The following is a 19,288-nucleotide window of genomic DNA, read 5'->3' as shown; positions in this document are numbered from 1 at the left end:
CAATAACAATGCAAACAGAAAGTGAAAGACATCAAAATCATATAGTATTAAGCTATTACGTAGTATATAATAAAAAAAGACAGCTTATTCTCCTCATCAATTCATAGAGAATAAATTGTCTCAAGCTACTGATGAAATTATTCATGCAGTTGTCTGGGAGAGTGATTCCGCACCGGTGCTGGAGACTAGGGGGAAAATCCCCAAATCGTCCGAGACGCAAAATAAAATCAGCAGATGAATGCACGATAGAACTTGAAGTGGGCGAGGATGGTGAGCAAGACAATTTTCAGCTGAACGACATACCCCAGGAAATCCACCAGAACCTTGTTCATATCAGGGAGTGGGGGTGGGCGTGGGGGGGGGAGAGATAGTCGGCCGCAGCGCCCCCTGGGAGTTGTAGTGTGACATGAATTGTTCTCGCCGAATTCCTCCTGATCGAACTACCATTTCCAGAATGCTATGCGCTCACCAATGATGAGGCGTCTGTAAGTCACCTGCTGCAACGGAAATACCGTCACTGCGGCTCAACTAAACTTAGTGGCGGAAGACTGCATTTGATTGACAGGGTTAATAACTAATCAGCGAGAAAACTTTTTCCGTCCTCTGCGATTTGAGCAATCGCTAGTATGGAGGCGGGAGTAAACGGGCTAGCAGGTTTGTGTGAGAGGTAGAGTGATGCGGAGCTGGAGAAGATGGTGAGTGAGGGAGTCGCGGAGAGAGACCCTGTTCTTGGGCCTTTCTCTGCTGACAGGGTGGGATGAGTCGGAGTGGAAGACACAGTGTCTGGGAAAATCGCAACACGGGGCGGTGGGAGTCGGCGAAGGGGTTGTGGCGGCGGAGGAGATGGAGCTGAGTAGTGGAAGACGGTGGGTGGAAGGAAGGAAGGAAGAGAGGTTTTGCAGGTGGGGGTTGAGAGTGGGGTGGGGTATGGAAGGGTAGCGGGGAATGGAAGCGTAGTGGCTGAAGGGTAGGATTGGCGGGAGGAATAGAGGAATGGCGGTGGTGTAAATTGTCATGATATGGTTGGGGATGTGGGGCAGGGGCGTTGGATTGGGGTTAGGGTGGGGCTGGAGTGCGGGAGGTTGGGTGTTGGACATGGCGTCAGTGTGGTACTGGAGTGGGTGGAATGGGGTAAGGTTGGGGCTGGAGTGGACTAGGTTGGTGTATTTTGCCGGGGCGTGGTGAATCAGGGCAGCTGCTGGGTTGAAAAGAGGTTTGAATTGGGGGGGGGGGTAGGAGGAATGTGGGTGTAGTTGGTGGGTAGAGAGTGACGAGGTTGAAGCGGTATGGGTGAGTAGGTGGACAAGTGGTGATGTTGAGGAATGCTATGTATGTGGGGAAGTGTAGGAGTGTGAGTAAGGGAAGGGAATAGGTGGGAAGTATCAGGGGAAAAAAGGGCTACGGATGCAGGGAATCTGTGGGCAAAGGTTGGGTATAGTTTTTGATTTCTGATTCTGATATTAATATCTTGTACAGTGTCAGATCTGTGCCTCCAATATTGTACAACACTGATAACATATTGGGTAGATAATTAAAGTTTTGAAACAATCCACTAAATCAAGTAATTCTCAACTGCTGAATCCAATTTAAAGTCACAAGGAGAAATCTCAGAAAATGCATTCCAATATTCAAAGTTATATGGGTCTTTGTTTTCAAGAAGTGGAGGGAATTGTAAAAGATGATACCCCAAGCTGCAGTACAAATGGCTACAAAGCCATGGGACAAACCTACTCCATTAATACTATTCTATTGCCATGTAGTGGCAGATGTCTCTTTAAGTACTGCATCCCTGTTATACAGTAAAAGACTTGTATCTGTGAGGGCTACTCCAATGATGGACCTGTACCTACCAGTATTGTACTCTGATGTTACCACTATCATTTGCAACTCTGTTAAAATGCTAGTAAAATGTTGAGGGTTGAAACATTCAGGGTTGACTGTGGTTTTTAACCTTCATTTGGGAAAATGTAAACACAATGGTATCTCTGCTGTAATCTCTTCATACTGCTGTTACTTGTGATTTTTTTTGCATTGCATTATCTACGGGTACTTTTGCAGCAGACAATTTTCCTTGTGGGGTATCACTTGCTATATGGAAAGAACACTGCTCAATTTTTTAGTAGTCTGTACTCAAGTGTGTCTAAGGAAATCTTAACCAACATATAATTCTCCGTAACTTCTGCCACCTCCAATGGGATCCCACCACTAAGCACATCTCCCCCTCCCCACTTTCCGCAGGGATCGCTCCCTACATGACTCCCTTGTCCATTCGTTCCCCCCCGCATCCCTTCCCACCAATCTCCCTCCCTGCACTTATACTTGTAAGTGGAACAAGTGCTACTATGCCCTTACACTTCCTCCCTCATTACCATTCAGGGCCCCAGACAGTCCTCCCAGGTGAGGTGACATTTCACCTGTGAGTCGGCTGGGGTGATATACTGCGTCCGGTGCTCCCGATGCGGCCTTCTATATATTGGTGAGACCTGATGCAGACTGGGAGACTGTTTCACTGAACACCTACGCTCTGTCCGCCAGAGAAAGCAGGATCTCCCAGTGGCCACACATTTTAATTCCATGTCCCATTCCCATTCTGAGAAGTCTATCCACAGCCTCCTCTACTGTCAAGATGAAGCCACACTCAGGTTGGAGGAACAACACCTTATATTCTGTCTGGGTAGCCTCCAACCTGATGGCATGAACATTGACTTCTCTAACTTCCGTTAATGCCCCACCTCCCCTTCGTACTTCATCTGTTATTTATTTATTATTATTTTTTCTCTCTCCTTTTTCTCCCTCTTGTTCCTCTCACTATACTCCTTGCCCATCCTCTGGGCTTCCGCCCTCCCCTTTCTTTCTCCCTAGGCCTCCCGTCCCATGATCCTCTCATATCCCTTTTACCAATCAACTTTCCAGCTCTTGGCTCCATCCCTCCCCCTCCTGTCTTCTCCTATCATTTCAGATCTCTCCCTCCCCCTCCCACTTCCAAATCTCTTACTATCTCTTCTTTCAGTTAGTCCTGACGAAGGATCTCGGCCAGAAACATCGACTGTACCTCTTCCTAGAGATGCTGCCTAGCCTGTTGCGTTCACCAGCAATTTTTATATGTGTTGTAGGAAATCTTTGCTCAGGTTATAATCACTGCCCACTTACATCTGCAGGAATCTGTGTTTATGGGAACTTTTCCCCATTTTCATTTGTAGGAACCTGTACTTAGGAACTAATCAGTAGCCATTCCCTACTATCAAACAACATCCAAGAAGCCCTTATTTTCCATCTCGTCCTAGAAACTCCTCTGGAAATTTATCTTAAGATAGAATTACTCAAATTCCACTCTTGCAATGTGCTTTCTAGCAATTCTACGTTTTTATTGATGGGATTTTTTTCTGCTCTGTGAAAGTTGACACCCATATGACTTTGAACAATGGAATGCCTTCTTGATTTTTCTTTTAAATCGGATTCAGCTGTTAAACCTCTGGGAGATTCTACTTAAATTCTTTCAATGCTTTATGTATATTTAGAGTTTTTTAGATTTTTGAATCTTACTTGATAACCTGTCATAGCTGCAAAAAAATTCATTGTTTATGTAAATTAGTCAAACCAACCGTAACACATTTACATGATTTATTGAACATTTATTATTGACATGATGTCCTTTCCAGCTCAGAATCGGCTGAGGTTCAGAGGATTCCAGTCTAAATTTAATCTCTTGCCATCACTTGCCAGAAGCAGTGAATTATCGAGCTTAATAACCTTTTGCGAGGCTCTCCCACTTGTTTGCCAGCCATGACCTCAACTCTCTACTAATGGCTACATCTACTTTCTTCTTGGAGTCACTTGGTTTGAGGCAGTGTCTGTATCTTCTGAGTTGGAGGAAAACAGCACAGAAACAGGTCCTTCAGCCCATCTGGTCTGTGCCAAACACATTGTCCTCCCTACTAGTCCCAGTTGCCCATGTTCGACTCTTAACCCTCCAAGCCTCTTCCCTCCATGTACCTATCCAAATGCCTCTTGGATGTTGCATTTGTGCCTGCCCAGACCACTTTCTTTACCACAGGGGGTCCCAACCTTTTCTGTGCCATGGAGCCCAGGTTGGGAACCACTGCTCTAGAAGCTTATTGCAATAACTTACTACCCTCTATGTAAAGACATTGCCTTTCAAGTTTCTTTTAAATCTCTCACCTCTTGCATTTGTGCCCTCTTGTTTTGAACATCCCAACCCTGGGGAAAAGTCTATGGCTGTCCTTTTAATCTATACCCCTCATAATTTTATAAACCACCATGTCACTCCTAAAGTGTAAATAGGACTTTTACTGGTACTTTTGAGTCTGGATCCCACTTCATATTGTTCTTGTCTCTCCATCTCCAGGATTCTGCACTTCTGATCATTCGCAATTGTAATCATTCTGTCATTGGCAGTTTCGGCTTCAGCTGCTAAGCTCCGAATACCATCTCTCAACCTGTCAGAACTCCCAAAAGCTTCTTTGCTAACTTGGGATCAACTGTTCTAATACCTCCTGAGTGGGCACTAAACTCTATTGGACAAAGTTTTGAGACAACTTGCTATGTTAAAGGTGCTCTGTAGGTGAACTTGTTGGAAATAGCCTCCAACTGCTGTGATGATTCCTCCTCTGTCCTACAAAGCACAAATGTTTTGTTCTGTCTGTTAACTCGCTGTGAGCTTGAACTTGTCTCTCTTCAGTTTAGCTCAGAGTTTGGAGTCACTGTTACGACCTGATGGCCTTCACCTACCTTTCCACCATCAGCTATTAGTCAACTATGCTTGTTGTGATGGTTTTCCATCTCTTTTCAGAGATGATCTTGACTCTCTAATAATGACTTTTTTCCCTCTAAGTAAATTTGTCAGAGGCAGTCTGTCCGATAGAGGTGCATTTGCCTTCATCTCTCAATTACTGCATATTGAAACTGGCAATCATTTGACTCTCTTCACCCCTTTTTTTTTGAAGGCAGTGGATGTAGGCTGTGGATAGTGGTTCTAGTTTTGTAACTTAAGGAAGGGCCATGGCTCTCCAATTTCCTGCCCGTCAGTTTGGAAATGATGTTTTCTTCCATTGCTTTTAGTTCAGAAGTCTTGGTTCCTTCTGCAACTTGCTCTGGCTTGAGAATTGGCATTTCATGGTTTGGAATCACTTGGCCTGAAACGTTGACTGTTTATTCATTTTCATAGACCTGCTGAGTTCCTCCAGCATTTTGTGTGTGTTGCTTTGGATTCAAAGATTCAAAGTACATTTATTATCAAAGAATGTATAAATGATACACCTGCAGACTTTCTCATGTTCATGGTTGTCTATGTGTGTTTATTTGTAGGCGGACTTCTTGAAAGGACTGCCAGTCTATAACGAAAGCAATTTCAGCCGGTTTCACGCAGATTCAGTTTGCAAAGCTTCGGTGAGTGCTTGCCAAAGGCTTATGAAAATCAGCAGTATGCCTTACTTACTGCCAGGGTAAACCTCGCTGAGGTAGAGAGTGATACTGTGTCCCAAATGTGGCATAAATAGGGGGTTGGCATATTGAACCAAGAATATTAATATTCCTATATGAAAGTGATTAAAAAAAAATTAAACACTACTTTGTGTATTTAGCCTGTGGTGTTATTAGAGTGCCAGACAGCATTTGTTTGTGATAATATTGGGCGTGCACTATTGGGTCATATTGAGTTTGCATCTATAGATACAGTGGCATGCAAAAGTTTGGGCACCCCTGGTCAAAATTACTGTTACCTTGAATAGCTAAGCAAGTAAAAGATGAACTGATTTCCAAAAGGCATAAAGTTAAGGATGACATATTTCTTTAATATTTTAAGCAAGAAAACTTCTTTATTTCCATCGTTTACAGTTTCAAAATAACAATAAAGGAAAAGGGCCCAAAGCAAAAGTTTGGGCACCCTGCATGGTCAGTACTTAGTTAACACCCCTTTTGGCAAATATCACAGCTTGTAAACGCTTTTTGTAGCCAGCTAAAAGTCTTTCAATTCTTGTTTGGGGGATTTTCGCCCATTTTTCCTTGCAAAAGGCTTCTAGTTCTGTGAGATTCTTGGGCTGTCTTGCATGCACTGTTCTTTTGAGGTCTATCCACAGATTCTTGATGTTGTTTAGGTCAGGGGATTGTGAGGGCCATGGCAAAACCTTCAGCTTGCGCTTCTTGAGGTACTCCATTGTGGATTTTGAGGTGTGTTAGGTTCATTATCCTGTTGTAGAAGCCATCCTCTTTTCACCTTCGGCTTTTTTACCGACGGTGTGATGTTTCCTTCCAGAATTTGGTGGTATTTAATTGAATTCATTCTTCCCTCTACCAATAAATGTTCCCCGTGCCACTGGCTGCAACACAAGCCCAAAGCATGATTGATCCACCCCCGTGCTTAACAGTTGGAGAGGGGTTCTTTTCATGAAATTCTGCACCCTTTTTTCTCCAAACATACCTTTGCTCATTGCGGCCAAAACGTTCTATTCAAAAGGTTCAAAGGAGCATCTAAACAAGCCTGATGCATTTTGGAACCGAGTCCTGTGGACTGATGAAGTTAAAATAGAACTTTTTGGCCGCAATGAGCAAAGGTATGTTTGGCGAAAAAAGGGTGCAGAATTTCATGAAAAGCTCCCCTCTCCAACTGTTAAGCATGGGGGTGGATCGATCATGCTTTGGGCTTGTGTTGCAGCCAGTGGCACGGGGAACATCTACTGGTAGAGGGAAGAATGAATTCAATTAAATACCACCAAATTCTGGAAGCAAACCACACCGTCTGTAAAAAAGCCAAAGATGAAAAGAGGATGGCTTCTACAACAGAATAATGAACCTAAACACACCTCAAAATCCACAATGGACTACCTCAAGAGGCGCAAGCTGAAGGTTTTGCCATGGCCCTCACAGTCCCCTGACCTAAACATCATCGAAAATCTGTGGCTAGACCTCAAAAGAGCAGTGCATGCAGGACGGCCCAAGAATCTCACATAACTAGAAGCCTTTTGCAAGGAAGAATGAGCGAAAATCCCCCAAACAAGAAATGAAAGACTCTTAGCTGGCTACAAAAAGCGTTTACAAGCTGTGATACTTGCCAAAGTGGGTGGGTGTTACTAAGTACTGCCATGCAGGGTGCCCAATCTTTTTGCTTCGGGCCCTTTTCCTTTTTTGTTATTTTGAAACTAAAAGTTGGAAATAAAGAAAGTTTCTTGCTTAAAATATTAAAGAAGTGTGTCATCTTTAACTTTATGCCTTTTGGAAATCAGTTAATCTTTTACTCGCTTAGTTATTCACAGTAACAGTAATTTTGACCGGGGTGCCCAAACTTTTGCATGCCACTGTATCTCTGAAGACATTAACCCATTCAGGGCCCTGAATGTAAATATCATAGCAGCACATTTAGCCTGTTCCACTACAAAAGGCAAAGGAGTTTTTTTAAATTTGGTACATCTTACCTTGATTCCCTGAAATCACCAAGGATTCCGCAGTCCTTCTGGTTCCTTGCCAGGTGTGAGTTTCAATCAGCCTGGACAAGTAAGTGCCTGTTGTACCTTGAAGCCATCTTCATTTGCCATCCATATAATTACTTGTTGCCAGAAGCCACTTCCCTTCAGTTTCATAGACAAAGGGTAGTCCCTGATTCCCATTCAGTATAGACTGGGATTAAAGAAAATTACTTGTATGACAATCTGATTGAATGACTCGAGAGTTGCCACACAAATATTTAGCATGCAACCATCCGAGAGTGGAATCTACACAAAGCTGCAGTTTATTCAGTACGTGGCCTCATCCATTTTCTTAACATTTATTCTTTCTATTTGCTTTGCTTCTCTTTAATTTACCTAGATTGTACCCTGCATCCAATCAGGAAGAATGACAGCAGAATTTGAGTGTCCATTGCTACCAAAAGCTGCGAAGAAGCTCAAATGTGCATAACAAAGTCTGTCCTTGTTCCCAAAATGAGGACTGCAGTGACATTTGTTCTAAATCTTTTGATCCACCCTTTATCCATTTTTATACATGTTAGTGTAGATGAATGCGATCTCTCCCCGGATGTTAAAGGAAACAAAGGGGGAAATTGCTAAGGCTTTGGAAATGTTTGTATCATTGAGTGTACCATTCAGGAGCAGCGCTCCCCCACCCCCCTGCCATTAAATTTTTGAATGGGGGTTGAACCCATGAACACGACTTTCTTAATGCTATTTTTGCCTATGTGATTTAACTAATATTTTCTGCAATTCATGTTTTTTTTCTATTATTGTGTGTTGCATTGTACTGCTGCAAAAACAACAAATTTCATGACATATGCTGGTGATTTTAATCCTAATTCTGAGTCTGAAGATGAGTAAGATACCAGAAGACTGGAGGATGCTTAATATTGATCGCTTGTTTAAAAAGGACAATAGGGGCAAGCCTGGAAATGACTGGATGGTGATTCTTGTATCTGTGGTAGGATAAGTTGTTGAAGATTCTGAGGGACAGGTTTTATATACAATTAGAAAGGCAGGGACTGAGTAGGAGGATTCGGCTTGGTTTTATGCAGGGAAGATCTTGACTTGCAGATCTGGCTGAGTTTTTCTTTTGAGGAAAATTGATAAAGGCAGAGTGGTAGAATGTGGATTACGTTGTCTTTAGTTCCCAGGTTGATGTGATCTTTGCCAGTTCATTGAGAGAGGCAGTGGGGGAGTTTGCTGGAGCTTCGAAGATGTTTGAATCCTCTTTACCTCAAGTGAAGTCTCTTTGTTTAAGAAGGGAAATAAGGGTATTCCAGGAAATTGTGGGCCATTGAGCCTCACGCCAGTAGTAGGGAAGCTGTTGGAAAGGATTCTTGGGGAAAGGGTTAACTGGCTTTTGGAAAAGCATGGGCTAATATGAGGCAGATCATATCTTACAAATTTGATTTCGCTTTTGAAGTGATGAAGAGATTATTGATGAGGGGAGGGCAGTGATGTTGTCTACATGGACTTGGTAAGGCATTTGATATGGTCCCTCATAGGCTGATCCAGAAGATTAAGATGCATGGAATCCATTGTGACTTGCCCATAGAAGACAGGATAGAGGTGGATGGAAGTCCATGACCAGTGGTGGTCTGCAAAGATTAGTGCTAGGGCCTCTGCTGTTTGTAATATTCGTAAATGATGTGGAGAAAAATATAGACAGGTTAGTAAGTTTGAAAGCAACACAAAAATTAGTGGAATTGTGGAAGTTCAGCAAAGGATAGCAGAATATAGATCAGCTACTTGGATGGAAAGATGTAGAGGGGCACAGGCCTAATGCAGATGAGGTTGGGCATCATGGTTGGCATGGGTGAGATGGGCTGTATGGGCCCATTTTTGTGCTGTACAGTACTATTTTCTCTATCCATACTACCCTTTGGCCCTAACAGTCACGTACTTATGAATACTGATTGCAGCGTTTCAACGGTAAACCTGACCATCTTCCTCAGACACAAGTTAGTTAAATGACAAGTGCCCCAGAGACACCTCCATATGTACACTTGCGAGTGAGCAGAGCACGGGCGGGGCATAATGCTTGATCCTGTTGGCTGGATCTGAATTGCCTATTCCTGATTCGGTTAGTTTGAATTGGCCTTGTTCTGATTGGCTAATTTTTAGGCCAAACCCTCTTTAGGAATGTGTGGTTCCAGACTGGAGCTATCTCTAACATTTAGGTCCCCCACATGCTCCATCTCTAGTGATTCCCTAATCTTCCTCTTGCCAAGGATGTTGGCTCATCAAACCTCAGTCTGCATGAACATGATAGGCTGAGTTCAGCAATCCCACTTCGTTTTGCTCCAAGTTTTTTAAGGCATCATTTCTGCTATCCTGGTCTTCGATGGCCTTCCAGTCTCACCAATATATACTTTTTGGCATGATGATAGAGGTCTGGAGTATACAACTCACTGACACAGTTCTTTAGGTCTTCTTGGTGCCACTTTGCTTAGCCTTTTTCTAAATATGTCCTCACCTTTTGCTATTAACTGGACACCATATTTTTGGCAAAATATTGCTATGTCTCTCTGATTCACTCCCTTTCTTGCCCAAAGGATATGCTGGAAGCTTCCTCTGCTTCAGTGATACAGTGCTGTGGTGTTAAAGTGAGACTATGAAATTTAAATATTGAAAGTGTTGATCCACCATTTCCTTGTATATGAAGGACTCACTTTATTGGGTACACCTGTACACCTCATTATTGCAAACATCTAATCAGCTAATCATGTGGCAGCAGCTCAGAATTTTTGTCAAAGTACATTTATGTCACCATATACAGCCCTGAGATTCATTTTCTTGTGACATTCACAGTAAGCACAAAGTAAAACTAACTAATAAGCAGTAAATATTGAGACATGATAGAGTCCTTGAAAGTGAGTCCATAGTTTGTGGGAACAGTTCAGTGATGGGCTGAGTGAAGTTATCTGCACTCTGAAGGGTAGTAGCTGTTCCTGAACCTGGAGGTGTAGGGTCCTGAGACTCCTGTACCACCTTCCTGCTTCCTGATAGCAGTAGTGAGAAGATGGCATGGTGATGACCCTTGATGATAGATACTGCTTTCCTGTGACAGCATGTAAGTTTGCCCAGTGTTGGGGAGGGCTTTACCCATGATGGATTGTGCTGTATCTAACATTTTTGGTGGGCTTTTATGTTCAAGGGTATTGGTGTTTGCATACCAGGCTGTGATGCAACCAGTCAATATACTCTCCACTGTATGTCTATAGAAATTTGTCTAAGCTTCAGATGACATGCCAAATCTTTGCAAGCTTCGAAGAAAGTAGAGGAGCTGCTGTGTTTTCTTTGTAGTGGCACTTAAGTGCTGAAGTTAGGACAGATCCTCTGAAACGATAACACGAAGGCACTTAAAGTTGCTGACCCTCTCCATCTCTGATCCCCCAATGAGGACTGGCTCATGGACCTCCATTTTCCTCCTGTAGTCAATAATAGCTCCTTGGTCTTCCTGACATTGAGTGAGAGGTTGTTGTTGTGGCACTACTCAGCCAGATTTTCAGTCTCCCTCCTATATGCTGATCCATCACTACCTTTGATTTGGCCCATGACAGTGGTGTTGTCAGCAAACTTAGATATGGCATTGGAGCTGTGCTTTGCCTCACAGTTATAAGTATAAAGTGAGTGGAGCACACAGCCTTGTGGTGCACCTGTGCAGATGGAGATTGCAGAAGAAATGTTGTTGCCAGTCCGAACTGACTGTGGTCTGCAATTGAAGAAATTAAGGTACTCCATTTGGGCTAGGTGATTTCCGTGGGTTCACCTTCGTGAAGGATGCTCTCACGTTGGCCTCTGAGACCGAAGTCACAGAGCCATGGTGGGCTGTGGGAGTTTGTGAAGGTACTGCATGCTTTGATGGTCAAAGTGGACATAAAAGGCATTGAGCTCATCTGGGACCAAAACCTTGCTGTCATCTGTGTCGGTTCTGGTTTAAGATGGCGCTGGTGAAACTCAGTGAGTACTTGCTTGTGGCAAATAAAACAAATATTGATCACACTTTTTCTGGTAAGTGATTACTGCAAACAATAGACTGTAACTTCCCTGTCAGAGCTGAGCTTTTGAAGTGCCTGTGCAACCTGGCATTTTTGCAGTGTGAACTGAAGTCTCGAAGGTACAGGATGGCTGCTGTGTCGTGTGGTCCGGACTGAAGTGGGGTATGAGTCGAGGTATGGCCATTGCTGGAGCTGACTTGGAGGCAATGTGATGCAGCAGAACCGAGTCGAGGTGGGGGCCAGGCCCGAAAGTTGATTGATTTAAGTGCTGAGCCAAATCGGAAAGGTTGGTTATGGGCTGAATCAAGACAGCGGGGCACAGGCTCGAGAGCGTATCACTGCAGCAGGGCCCGGGTCCGAGAGCAAGAACAACCTGAGGTTGGATGACTTAAGTGCCGCGCCAGATTGAAAATGTCAGGGTGTCGAGGCTAGAGGTGCTGGATAGGTTAGTTCGAATCACTGCTCCACGAGCTTTACTCGACTGTACACTGAACTTCAGCTTGCTACTCCTCGAGGTTTACTCGTCTCTGCTCTGAACTTGAGCTCTCTGCTCCTCGAGGTTTACTTGTCTCTGCTCTGAACTTGAGCTCTCTGCTCCATGTGTTTTACTGGTCTCCGCTCTGAACTTCATCTCTGCTCCTCGAGGTTTACTCATCTCTGCTCTGAACTGAGGCTGTGGCCTGCAACGGGCTTCTGAATTGGCTGTGGACTCACTTTCATGAACTTCACTTCTGAATGCTATTTGCTTACCTTTACTGTTTGCACGATTCAAGTTTGGTCTGGAATTGCCACTTTGCATGTGAAATACATTCTGGAGGTTGTACATGGACCTTTTGTATTTTACTTGGTGTGCAGATCTAAACGCCACTGATCTGGCCCTTTACAGATTGCTGATTTCTTGGATAATCCAGGGCATTTAGTTGGGTAAGACTCGGAATCCCTTAGCTGCTCCTGTGACCATCTCTTTTTTTCTGTCCTTGTTCCCTTATCCTCTGCTTGTATGCAGGTAGAAGGAGGGCGGCCAGATGATCAGGTACCCGAAATGCAGTCTAGGGATGGAATGGTAGGCATTCCAAATTGTAGTATAGTAGTGGTCAAGTAGGCAGAGATTTCTTAAAATAAGCCTGATTGAAGTCCCTGACAATGATTTGAAAAACATTGGGGTAGGCTGTTTCTTCTTTGCATAAAAGCATGTGGATAAGGTCAAGAGGTTCAGTTGTTCGGACCAAACAGAATGGGGAAGAAATGTGACCTAAGTGACCTTGAATGTGGAATGATCATCGGTGCTGGACAGGGTGGTTTGAGTATCTCAGAAACTGCTGATCTCCTGTGATTTTCATGCACAAAGGTCTCCAGAGTTTACAGAGAATAGTGCGAGAAACAAAAAATATCCACTAAGTGACGGAAACATAAGAACTTGCAGCACAATACAGGCCCTTTGGCACACAATGCTGTGCTGAACACGTACTTACTTTAGAAATTACCTAGGGTTACCCATAGCCCTCTATTTTTCTAAGCTCCATGTACATATCCAGGAGTCTCTTAAAAGACCCTATCGTTTCCGCCTCCACCACTCGCAGCCCATTCCATGCAATCCCACTCTGTGTTTAAAAAAAACCAAACACTTACCCCTAACATCTCCTCTGTACCTACTTCCAATCCCTTAAAACTGTGCCCTCTTGTGTTAGCCATTTCAGCCCCGGGAAAAAGCCTCTGACTATCCACACGATCAATGCCTCTCATCATCTTATACACTTCTATTAGGTCACCTCTCATCCTCCGCCTCTCTGAGGAGAAAAGGCCGAGTTCACTCAACCTATTCTCATAAGGCATGCTCCCCTATCCGGGCAACATCCTTGTAAATCTGCTCTGCACCCTTTCTCTGGTTTCCACATCCTTTCTGTAGTGAGGCAACCAGAACTGAGCACAGTACTCCAAGTGGGGTCTGACCAGGGTCCTATATAACTGAAACATTACCTCTTGGCTGTTGAAACTCAATCCCACGGTTGATGAAGGCCAATGCACTGTATGCCTTCTTAACCACAGAGTCAACCGGCGTAGCAGCTTTGAGTGTCCTATGGACTCGGACCCCAAGATCCCTTTGACCCTCCACACTGCCAAGAGTCTTACCATTAATACTATATTCTGCTATCATATTTGACCTACCAAAATGCGCCATCTCACACTTACCTGGGTTGAACTTCATCTGCCACTTTTCAGCCCAGTTTTGCATCCTATCGATGTCCTGTTGTAACCTCTGACAGCCCTCCACACTATCCACAACACCCCCAACCTCTGTGCCATCAGCAAATTTACTAACCCATCCCTCCACTTCCTCATCCAGGTCATTTATAAAAATCACGAAGAGTAGGGGTCCCAGAACAGATCCCTGAGGCACACCACTGGTCTCCAACCTCCATGCAGAATATGACCCGTCTACAACCACTCTTTGCCTTGGATCCCATGCCTCCTTATTTTCTCATAAAGCCTTGCATGGGGTACCTTATCAAAAGGTACTGTGGGCAAAAATGCCTTGTTAATGAGGGTGGTCAGAGGAGAATAGCCAGACTGGTTCAGGCACACAGGAATGCAACAGTAACTCAGATAACTATGCTTTACAACAGTGGTATGTAGAATGCACAACATGTTGAACCTTGAAGTGGATGAGCTACACCAGCAGAAGACCATGAACATGCACTCAGTGGCCTCAGTAGGTACCTAATAAAGTGGGCACTAAGTGTATCTTTCTATTTGTCTCAACATCCCCCTGTGATAGATACCATATCAAACTCCTTTGTAGTTTTCATTACTTTCGTCAGATCACACCTGTCTTTTATTTTTGCACCTCACCTTTCCAGATCATTGTGACTTCAGTTCCAGTTCACCTTTGGAAAATAAGTTTTCACCTCCTTCCCTGCCCTTACTTTAATGTTTAATGTAGACAGACTTCCCAAGCACTTCAGAGAGTTAATTGCCCAAATGCAATTTTCAAACTAGAGGAAGAGATGTTAAGGTGAGAAGAAACTTGAATAGAGAAGAGACAGATGGACTCAGGCCAAAAGTTTCAAAACGTGTGTCTCGGCAGGTGAAGGCACGGTCATCTGGGTAGTATCTGGAGGAGATGAACAAGAACTTAAGTCAGGCGAGTGTGGGTTTTCTAATGAACTCTGGGGTTAAGGCTGGAGGTGGAAACGAATCTCAGGGTTGTGTGTGGTGACATGTATGTACTCTAATAAATTTTAACTTTCAGCTTTGACCTGCTGAGTTCCTCCTACATTTTGTGTGTGTTGAATAAGATATAGCTTAGATGCCTTTGAGATAGCTTTCTGTTTGTGTGTGTCTAGAAATGCAGTAGTAAGAGCTGTATTTGTTGCGGTATAGATTAGGATATGAAATGGTGGTGGACTGTGGATCGTAACAAATGAACACAGCCAGCAACAAGAGCAAATGGTCATGCAAAACGATTTTGCCTGGTGTACCTGAATTATTGAATTTTAAAATCTCTTGCAGAATAGAAGACCATCTGTATACCTGCCAACACGAGAATACCCATCGGAACAGAGTGAGTGCTCCCTTTCTCATATAGATATAGCCATCAGGAATGCCACAACTCTGGGTAAATATAGTATTATTGGTGTCTCTACTTCCCTGTACAGGAGGGGAGGATGAATGTCTAGGATGTTCTCTAAATGATGTGATGGGACATACATTGTCCACATCTATCTTTACTTCCCACTTCACTCCTGGTCGTCTACCACTGAGACTTAGTTTCAGTCTGTATTTACTTCCATGTTCTTCTCTTTACAATCCCTTTTGGAAATGTCCCTGGGTAAATGCAGTTTCACAGTTTGGGTTAGTGTTGTTAGACCAAATAAGATTCACTGCCAGAAAACACCCCAGTTTCTTGAGTGAATTTGAATCTGAGCTTAGAGTTGATTGCCAAAAGCTGTACGGTGTTTTTCTTTAAATAGCTGTTGTTATTGTATTAACCTGTTGTGGACAACTTCCCTTTTAAGTCTCTTCTTCCGTTTCACAGTCATTGTGACAGAAAAGACCAATATTTTGCTTCGATATCTCCATCAGCAGTGGGACAAGAAGGTGAGTGGCTGTGCAGTAGCTTTTTAGGATGCATGTGAAGATGTACAGAAGAGGCGGGGGGGTGGGGGGGGTCGTCCACAGTAACCTGGCTTTGATAGGTGCTGGGTGGCCAGGATATTGCAGGATTCAGGCATTATTGAGGCTTGATCCACCATGGAGGAAGTTCAGGATACAACTGCTGCACCTTAAGAAGCTTTTCCTGGACATTGGAACATCCAGGGATAGGGGACAGCTCATTGGAATTAGAACATGCAGAGAAGCAAGGCATCACATGGGGGTGGGGAGGGGTTTGCTATGGAGAAAGCCTTGACAAGTGAGATTTTGAGCAGGAGTTCCAGTGAAATGGTACACTGATGACTTCTGGGTCTTCCAGAGGTGGCGACAGAGACAGATCCAATTACAATCTGTGGGAAAAAACCTTTGGATGGGGATATGGATAAATAAATATTTTAGAGGGATTTAGGCCAAAGGCAGGCAAGTGAGAATAGCTTATGGAACAAGCATAACATCATGTAGTATCTTGTTCAGCATGGCTAAGTTGGGCTGAAAGGCCTATTTCTCTGTGTATAACTAAATCTATGAGCCTTCACTTGACTGCAGGGCCAAACTGTTTCAAGCTAAACAGAAAGACAAACCCTTGCTTCCACATTCCCTACCCCCTCCCAATGTGCATACATACACAGTGAGGCCAGCAAATTCAATACAGATGATTAATCAAGCTGGGAACTGCCTTGGCTTGTTTCAGAAGCGTCTCCACGGGTGCTCTCCTCTGCTGAAATGTTGTTCTCTTTCCTAATCCTTGCAGAATGCAGCAAAGAAACGAGATCAAGAGCAAGTGGACATTGAAGGCGAGAGCTCAGCACCGCCAAGGAAAATCGCCCGCACAGACAGCCAGGATATGATTGAAGACACCTAGTCCTCCGAACTGCAGATGCAAGTGCTTCCCTTTTCATCATGTAATGTCTTACTGTCTCTCCACCATACAGTCCTTCATTTGTATATCATAGGAGCACCTTTATTTATTTACATGTAATTTAAGGCCTGGGGGAGGGGAAGCAAGGAGGCAGGTGGGGATTTCAAGTACAACAAACGGAAGCCCTGCACATATCCAGTTGGTATCAGTGAATGGCTTAACTGCTCCAGGTTTTACTTGGGGCCTGGGACAAAGACTGGATGAGTGTCATGAAAAATCTGTGGTGAAACATTGTAATAGTGTGAGCTTCCGGAATGGTAATATTTTTGCAGTGCACATCTCCCTAATTGGTACTGACCCCAATGTCTAAATTAGTGTCTCCCTTGTCCACCACCAGACAGTTTTAAGCCCCCAATGGGTTTGATGTGGCACATTTTGCTACTGAGGTGCTTGTCTTGATATTTAGACAGAGGCAGACTTGCCTGCTTCACTAGTTATTGTTGAAACCCTCCTGATCTCATTATAATTGAGGATCATCCAGTAGCTGCTTTTTGTTTTTTTTAAGGATCCAAACAACTATGACCCCTGTCCCATCCTCCTCTCAATAGTTCTTGCCTAAAGCATCAGAATGCAAGATAATGAGAGCTAACTGGGTTGATCTGCCCCAGACCAGCCTCAGCTCTTTAGCAAACATTGCAGGATTTGCCTGGCAACCTAGGAGACCTTTGGCAATTGCAACATTGCTGGGTGTGCTGGGCCCTTGTCATTCATGGCCCTCACAAATTAAACATTTGATTTTGGGACTGTTAACTAGCCTCGTGGGACCTTCAGTTTTATGCTTTAGTTTAAGAAAGGGAAGCCATTTGTATAGGTTTGTTGTTTTTTTTTAAAAGAATAAACAATTTTGAAGTCCAAAGAGTTACTGTCAGGCATGCTGGCAAATCACTGATTCTAACTCTCTGCATGCCGAGGAATCGCTTCCAGGGAGCCTCAGTAGGATATCCCAGCCCTGAAATGAAAGTACTGGTGTTTAATGCGCTTGTATAACATTGTGTTTTTTCTCTCTCCCCCCCCCCCCCCCAAACACAATTTTAACATAGGCATTGACTTTTTAAATGCCAGACTGGAGAGAGCAGAATGCAGCGTAGCTTAAGAAAATGTTACGTTGTTCTTGTGTTGATTTTACACGTCACAACTTTTGTTCATGGTGCAGTATACTGTTTCTAAGCAATTTTTTAACTACTGGCAGTGGGGGTGGGGGGAGAAAAACAATCTTCCACGTGTGACACTTACCTTCAGAACCAACCTTGGGAAAGGAAGAGGTGCTACTGCTTTTCTTGTTGGTCTGAATACGTATAACGCATTGAGGCAAGAATTGGATAGACACAAAATTAAATCTGATGCACAGAGGTGCAAAGTTGTGTTATGTCTCATGCATGGGCCATTATGATGGAGTGTTATTTTGCTTCCGGCTTGAGCTGGTTTTCCACTATTACTCCTTTCTCCACACTTCATCTATTCCTCCTCTCTTCTTGCTAAGATATCAAGCTATTCAGTTTCTTTAAGGAATGAGAGGAATTTTGGGCTTGGCAAAACCTCATATCCTATACAGCAATTACACATTACGTTAATTTTATTTGTACATTCACAACCACTTTTCTTTTCTGCTTTAACCCCCCCCCCACAGCACCCTACACCAAAACAATTACTATTTCATTCCCTTTGCAAGCAGTGCTCCTTGCTGTGACAATCTTTCTGATCCTTGCTATTCTTTATTGATTAGCAGCAAAGGGAATTATTTAGTTGAGTTGTTTCAGTCTTTCATACCTATTCAAATTTTGCCAAAATGCCTCGCTTTCAATCAAGTTCTGCTATGCAGTTCTGGATTAATATGTGTCACTACATTTGCCTTGAGATTGCAGCTCTCTGATGTTCTATTGTCATTTGACTGAGGTACAATTACAACTTGCCCTTTTATTATCAACCAAGTTAAGCCTCCAAGCCAAGTGACTGATTATGTGGAAACTTGAGGGCAAAGTGTTTTTTAATCAGGAGCTGTTGTGTATCATCCAGCACTTCCATTCTCCATTCTCCTGTGATGGTCTTCTTACTCTACATGATCTTTTCTAAGGAACTATGAGGTTTTGTTTAGTGGCAAATATGAGTGAGGGTGATGTTTAATTAAGAACTGCTTTCAGAGCCTTCAGCCTGGAGGTAGATTGGTGCTTTTGTGTTCCCAGGGTCAACATTGCTTTCACTGAGGAGGGTGAGCGATGGGCCTAGTTTTAGACCAAAGGACACAGTGAAATGAAGTGCTTGGTGCTTCGGGGCCGTTAGACCCCATCACCCAGTGTGTTTGACCTTGATTTGGAGCTAGCAGATGTGCCCCATTAGCAGATAATGTTATGTCGCAGCTTTGCTGATAAAACTGCAAACTGTATACAAGCTGAAACTATTTATGTGGTTCTTGTGGTTTCCCAACTGGTGTTAGATGCTTTAATCACATTTCTTTCCTCCTCCCTCCTTATATTTTCAAAAAGACCCTTACTTAGAATTTCAACAAAAACTTGCTGATAAAGTTGCAAAGTTTTCCGTCTGATGGATGGTAAAACTTATTCAGATGGCTGCCTTCGTACCACACAGTGAATGAAACACAGTGTTGGTAATACTTCAATGTTTAGCATGTGGCATCATCTGGATTTTGATCCTTATTTGTCGAAGACTGACTGAGAGTTGTCAAGTTAAACGTTGAATTAATTTTCCCACATTTAAGTCTGTCTAAAATCACTATGCTAATGAAATCAAAGGTCATG

General features: G+C 43.5%; 1 protein-coding gene across 2 annotated transcripts; it reads left to right on the top strand.

The window, feature by feature from the left end:
- The first annotated feature begins 643 nt into the window (after positions 1-643).
- dda1 (DET1 and DDB1 associated 1) lies at positions 644-17,562 on the top strand. Of its 2 annotated transcripts, none has more exons than XM_063032517.1 (5): positions 644-695; positions 5,326-5,406; positions 14,975-15,080; positions 15,501-15,562; positions 16,368-17,562. In XM_063032517.1, the coding sequence occupies exons 1-5, from the start codon at positions 693-695 to the stop codon at positions 16,476-16,478; spliced, it is 363 nt and encodes a 120-aa protein (XP_062888587.1). In that variant the 5' UTR covers positions 644-692; the 3' UTR covers positions 16,479-17,562. The 2 variants fall into 2 exon arrangements, with proteins under 2 accessions (XP_062888587.1, XP_062888588.1); XM_063032518.1 differs by having other exon boundaries at positions 674-695; positions 14,975-15,026.
- Positions 17,563-19,288: the final 1,726 nt, after the last annotated feature.

The sequence above is a fragment of the Mobula hypostoma genome, chromosome 24, assembly GCF_963921235.1.
Source record: "Mobula hypostoma chromosome 24, sMobHyp1.1, whole genome shotgun sequence".
Classification (NCBI taxonomy): Eukaryota; Metazoa; Chordata; class Chondrichthyes; order Myliobatiformes; family Myliobatidae; genus Mobula; species Mobula hypostoma.
This window is presented reverse-complemented; position numbering and strand designations above follow the sequence as displayed.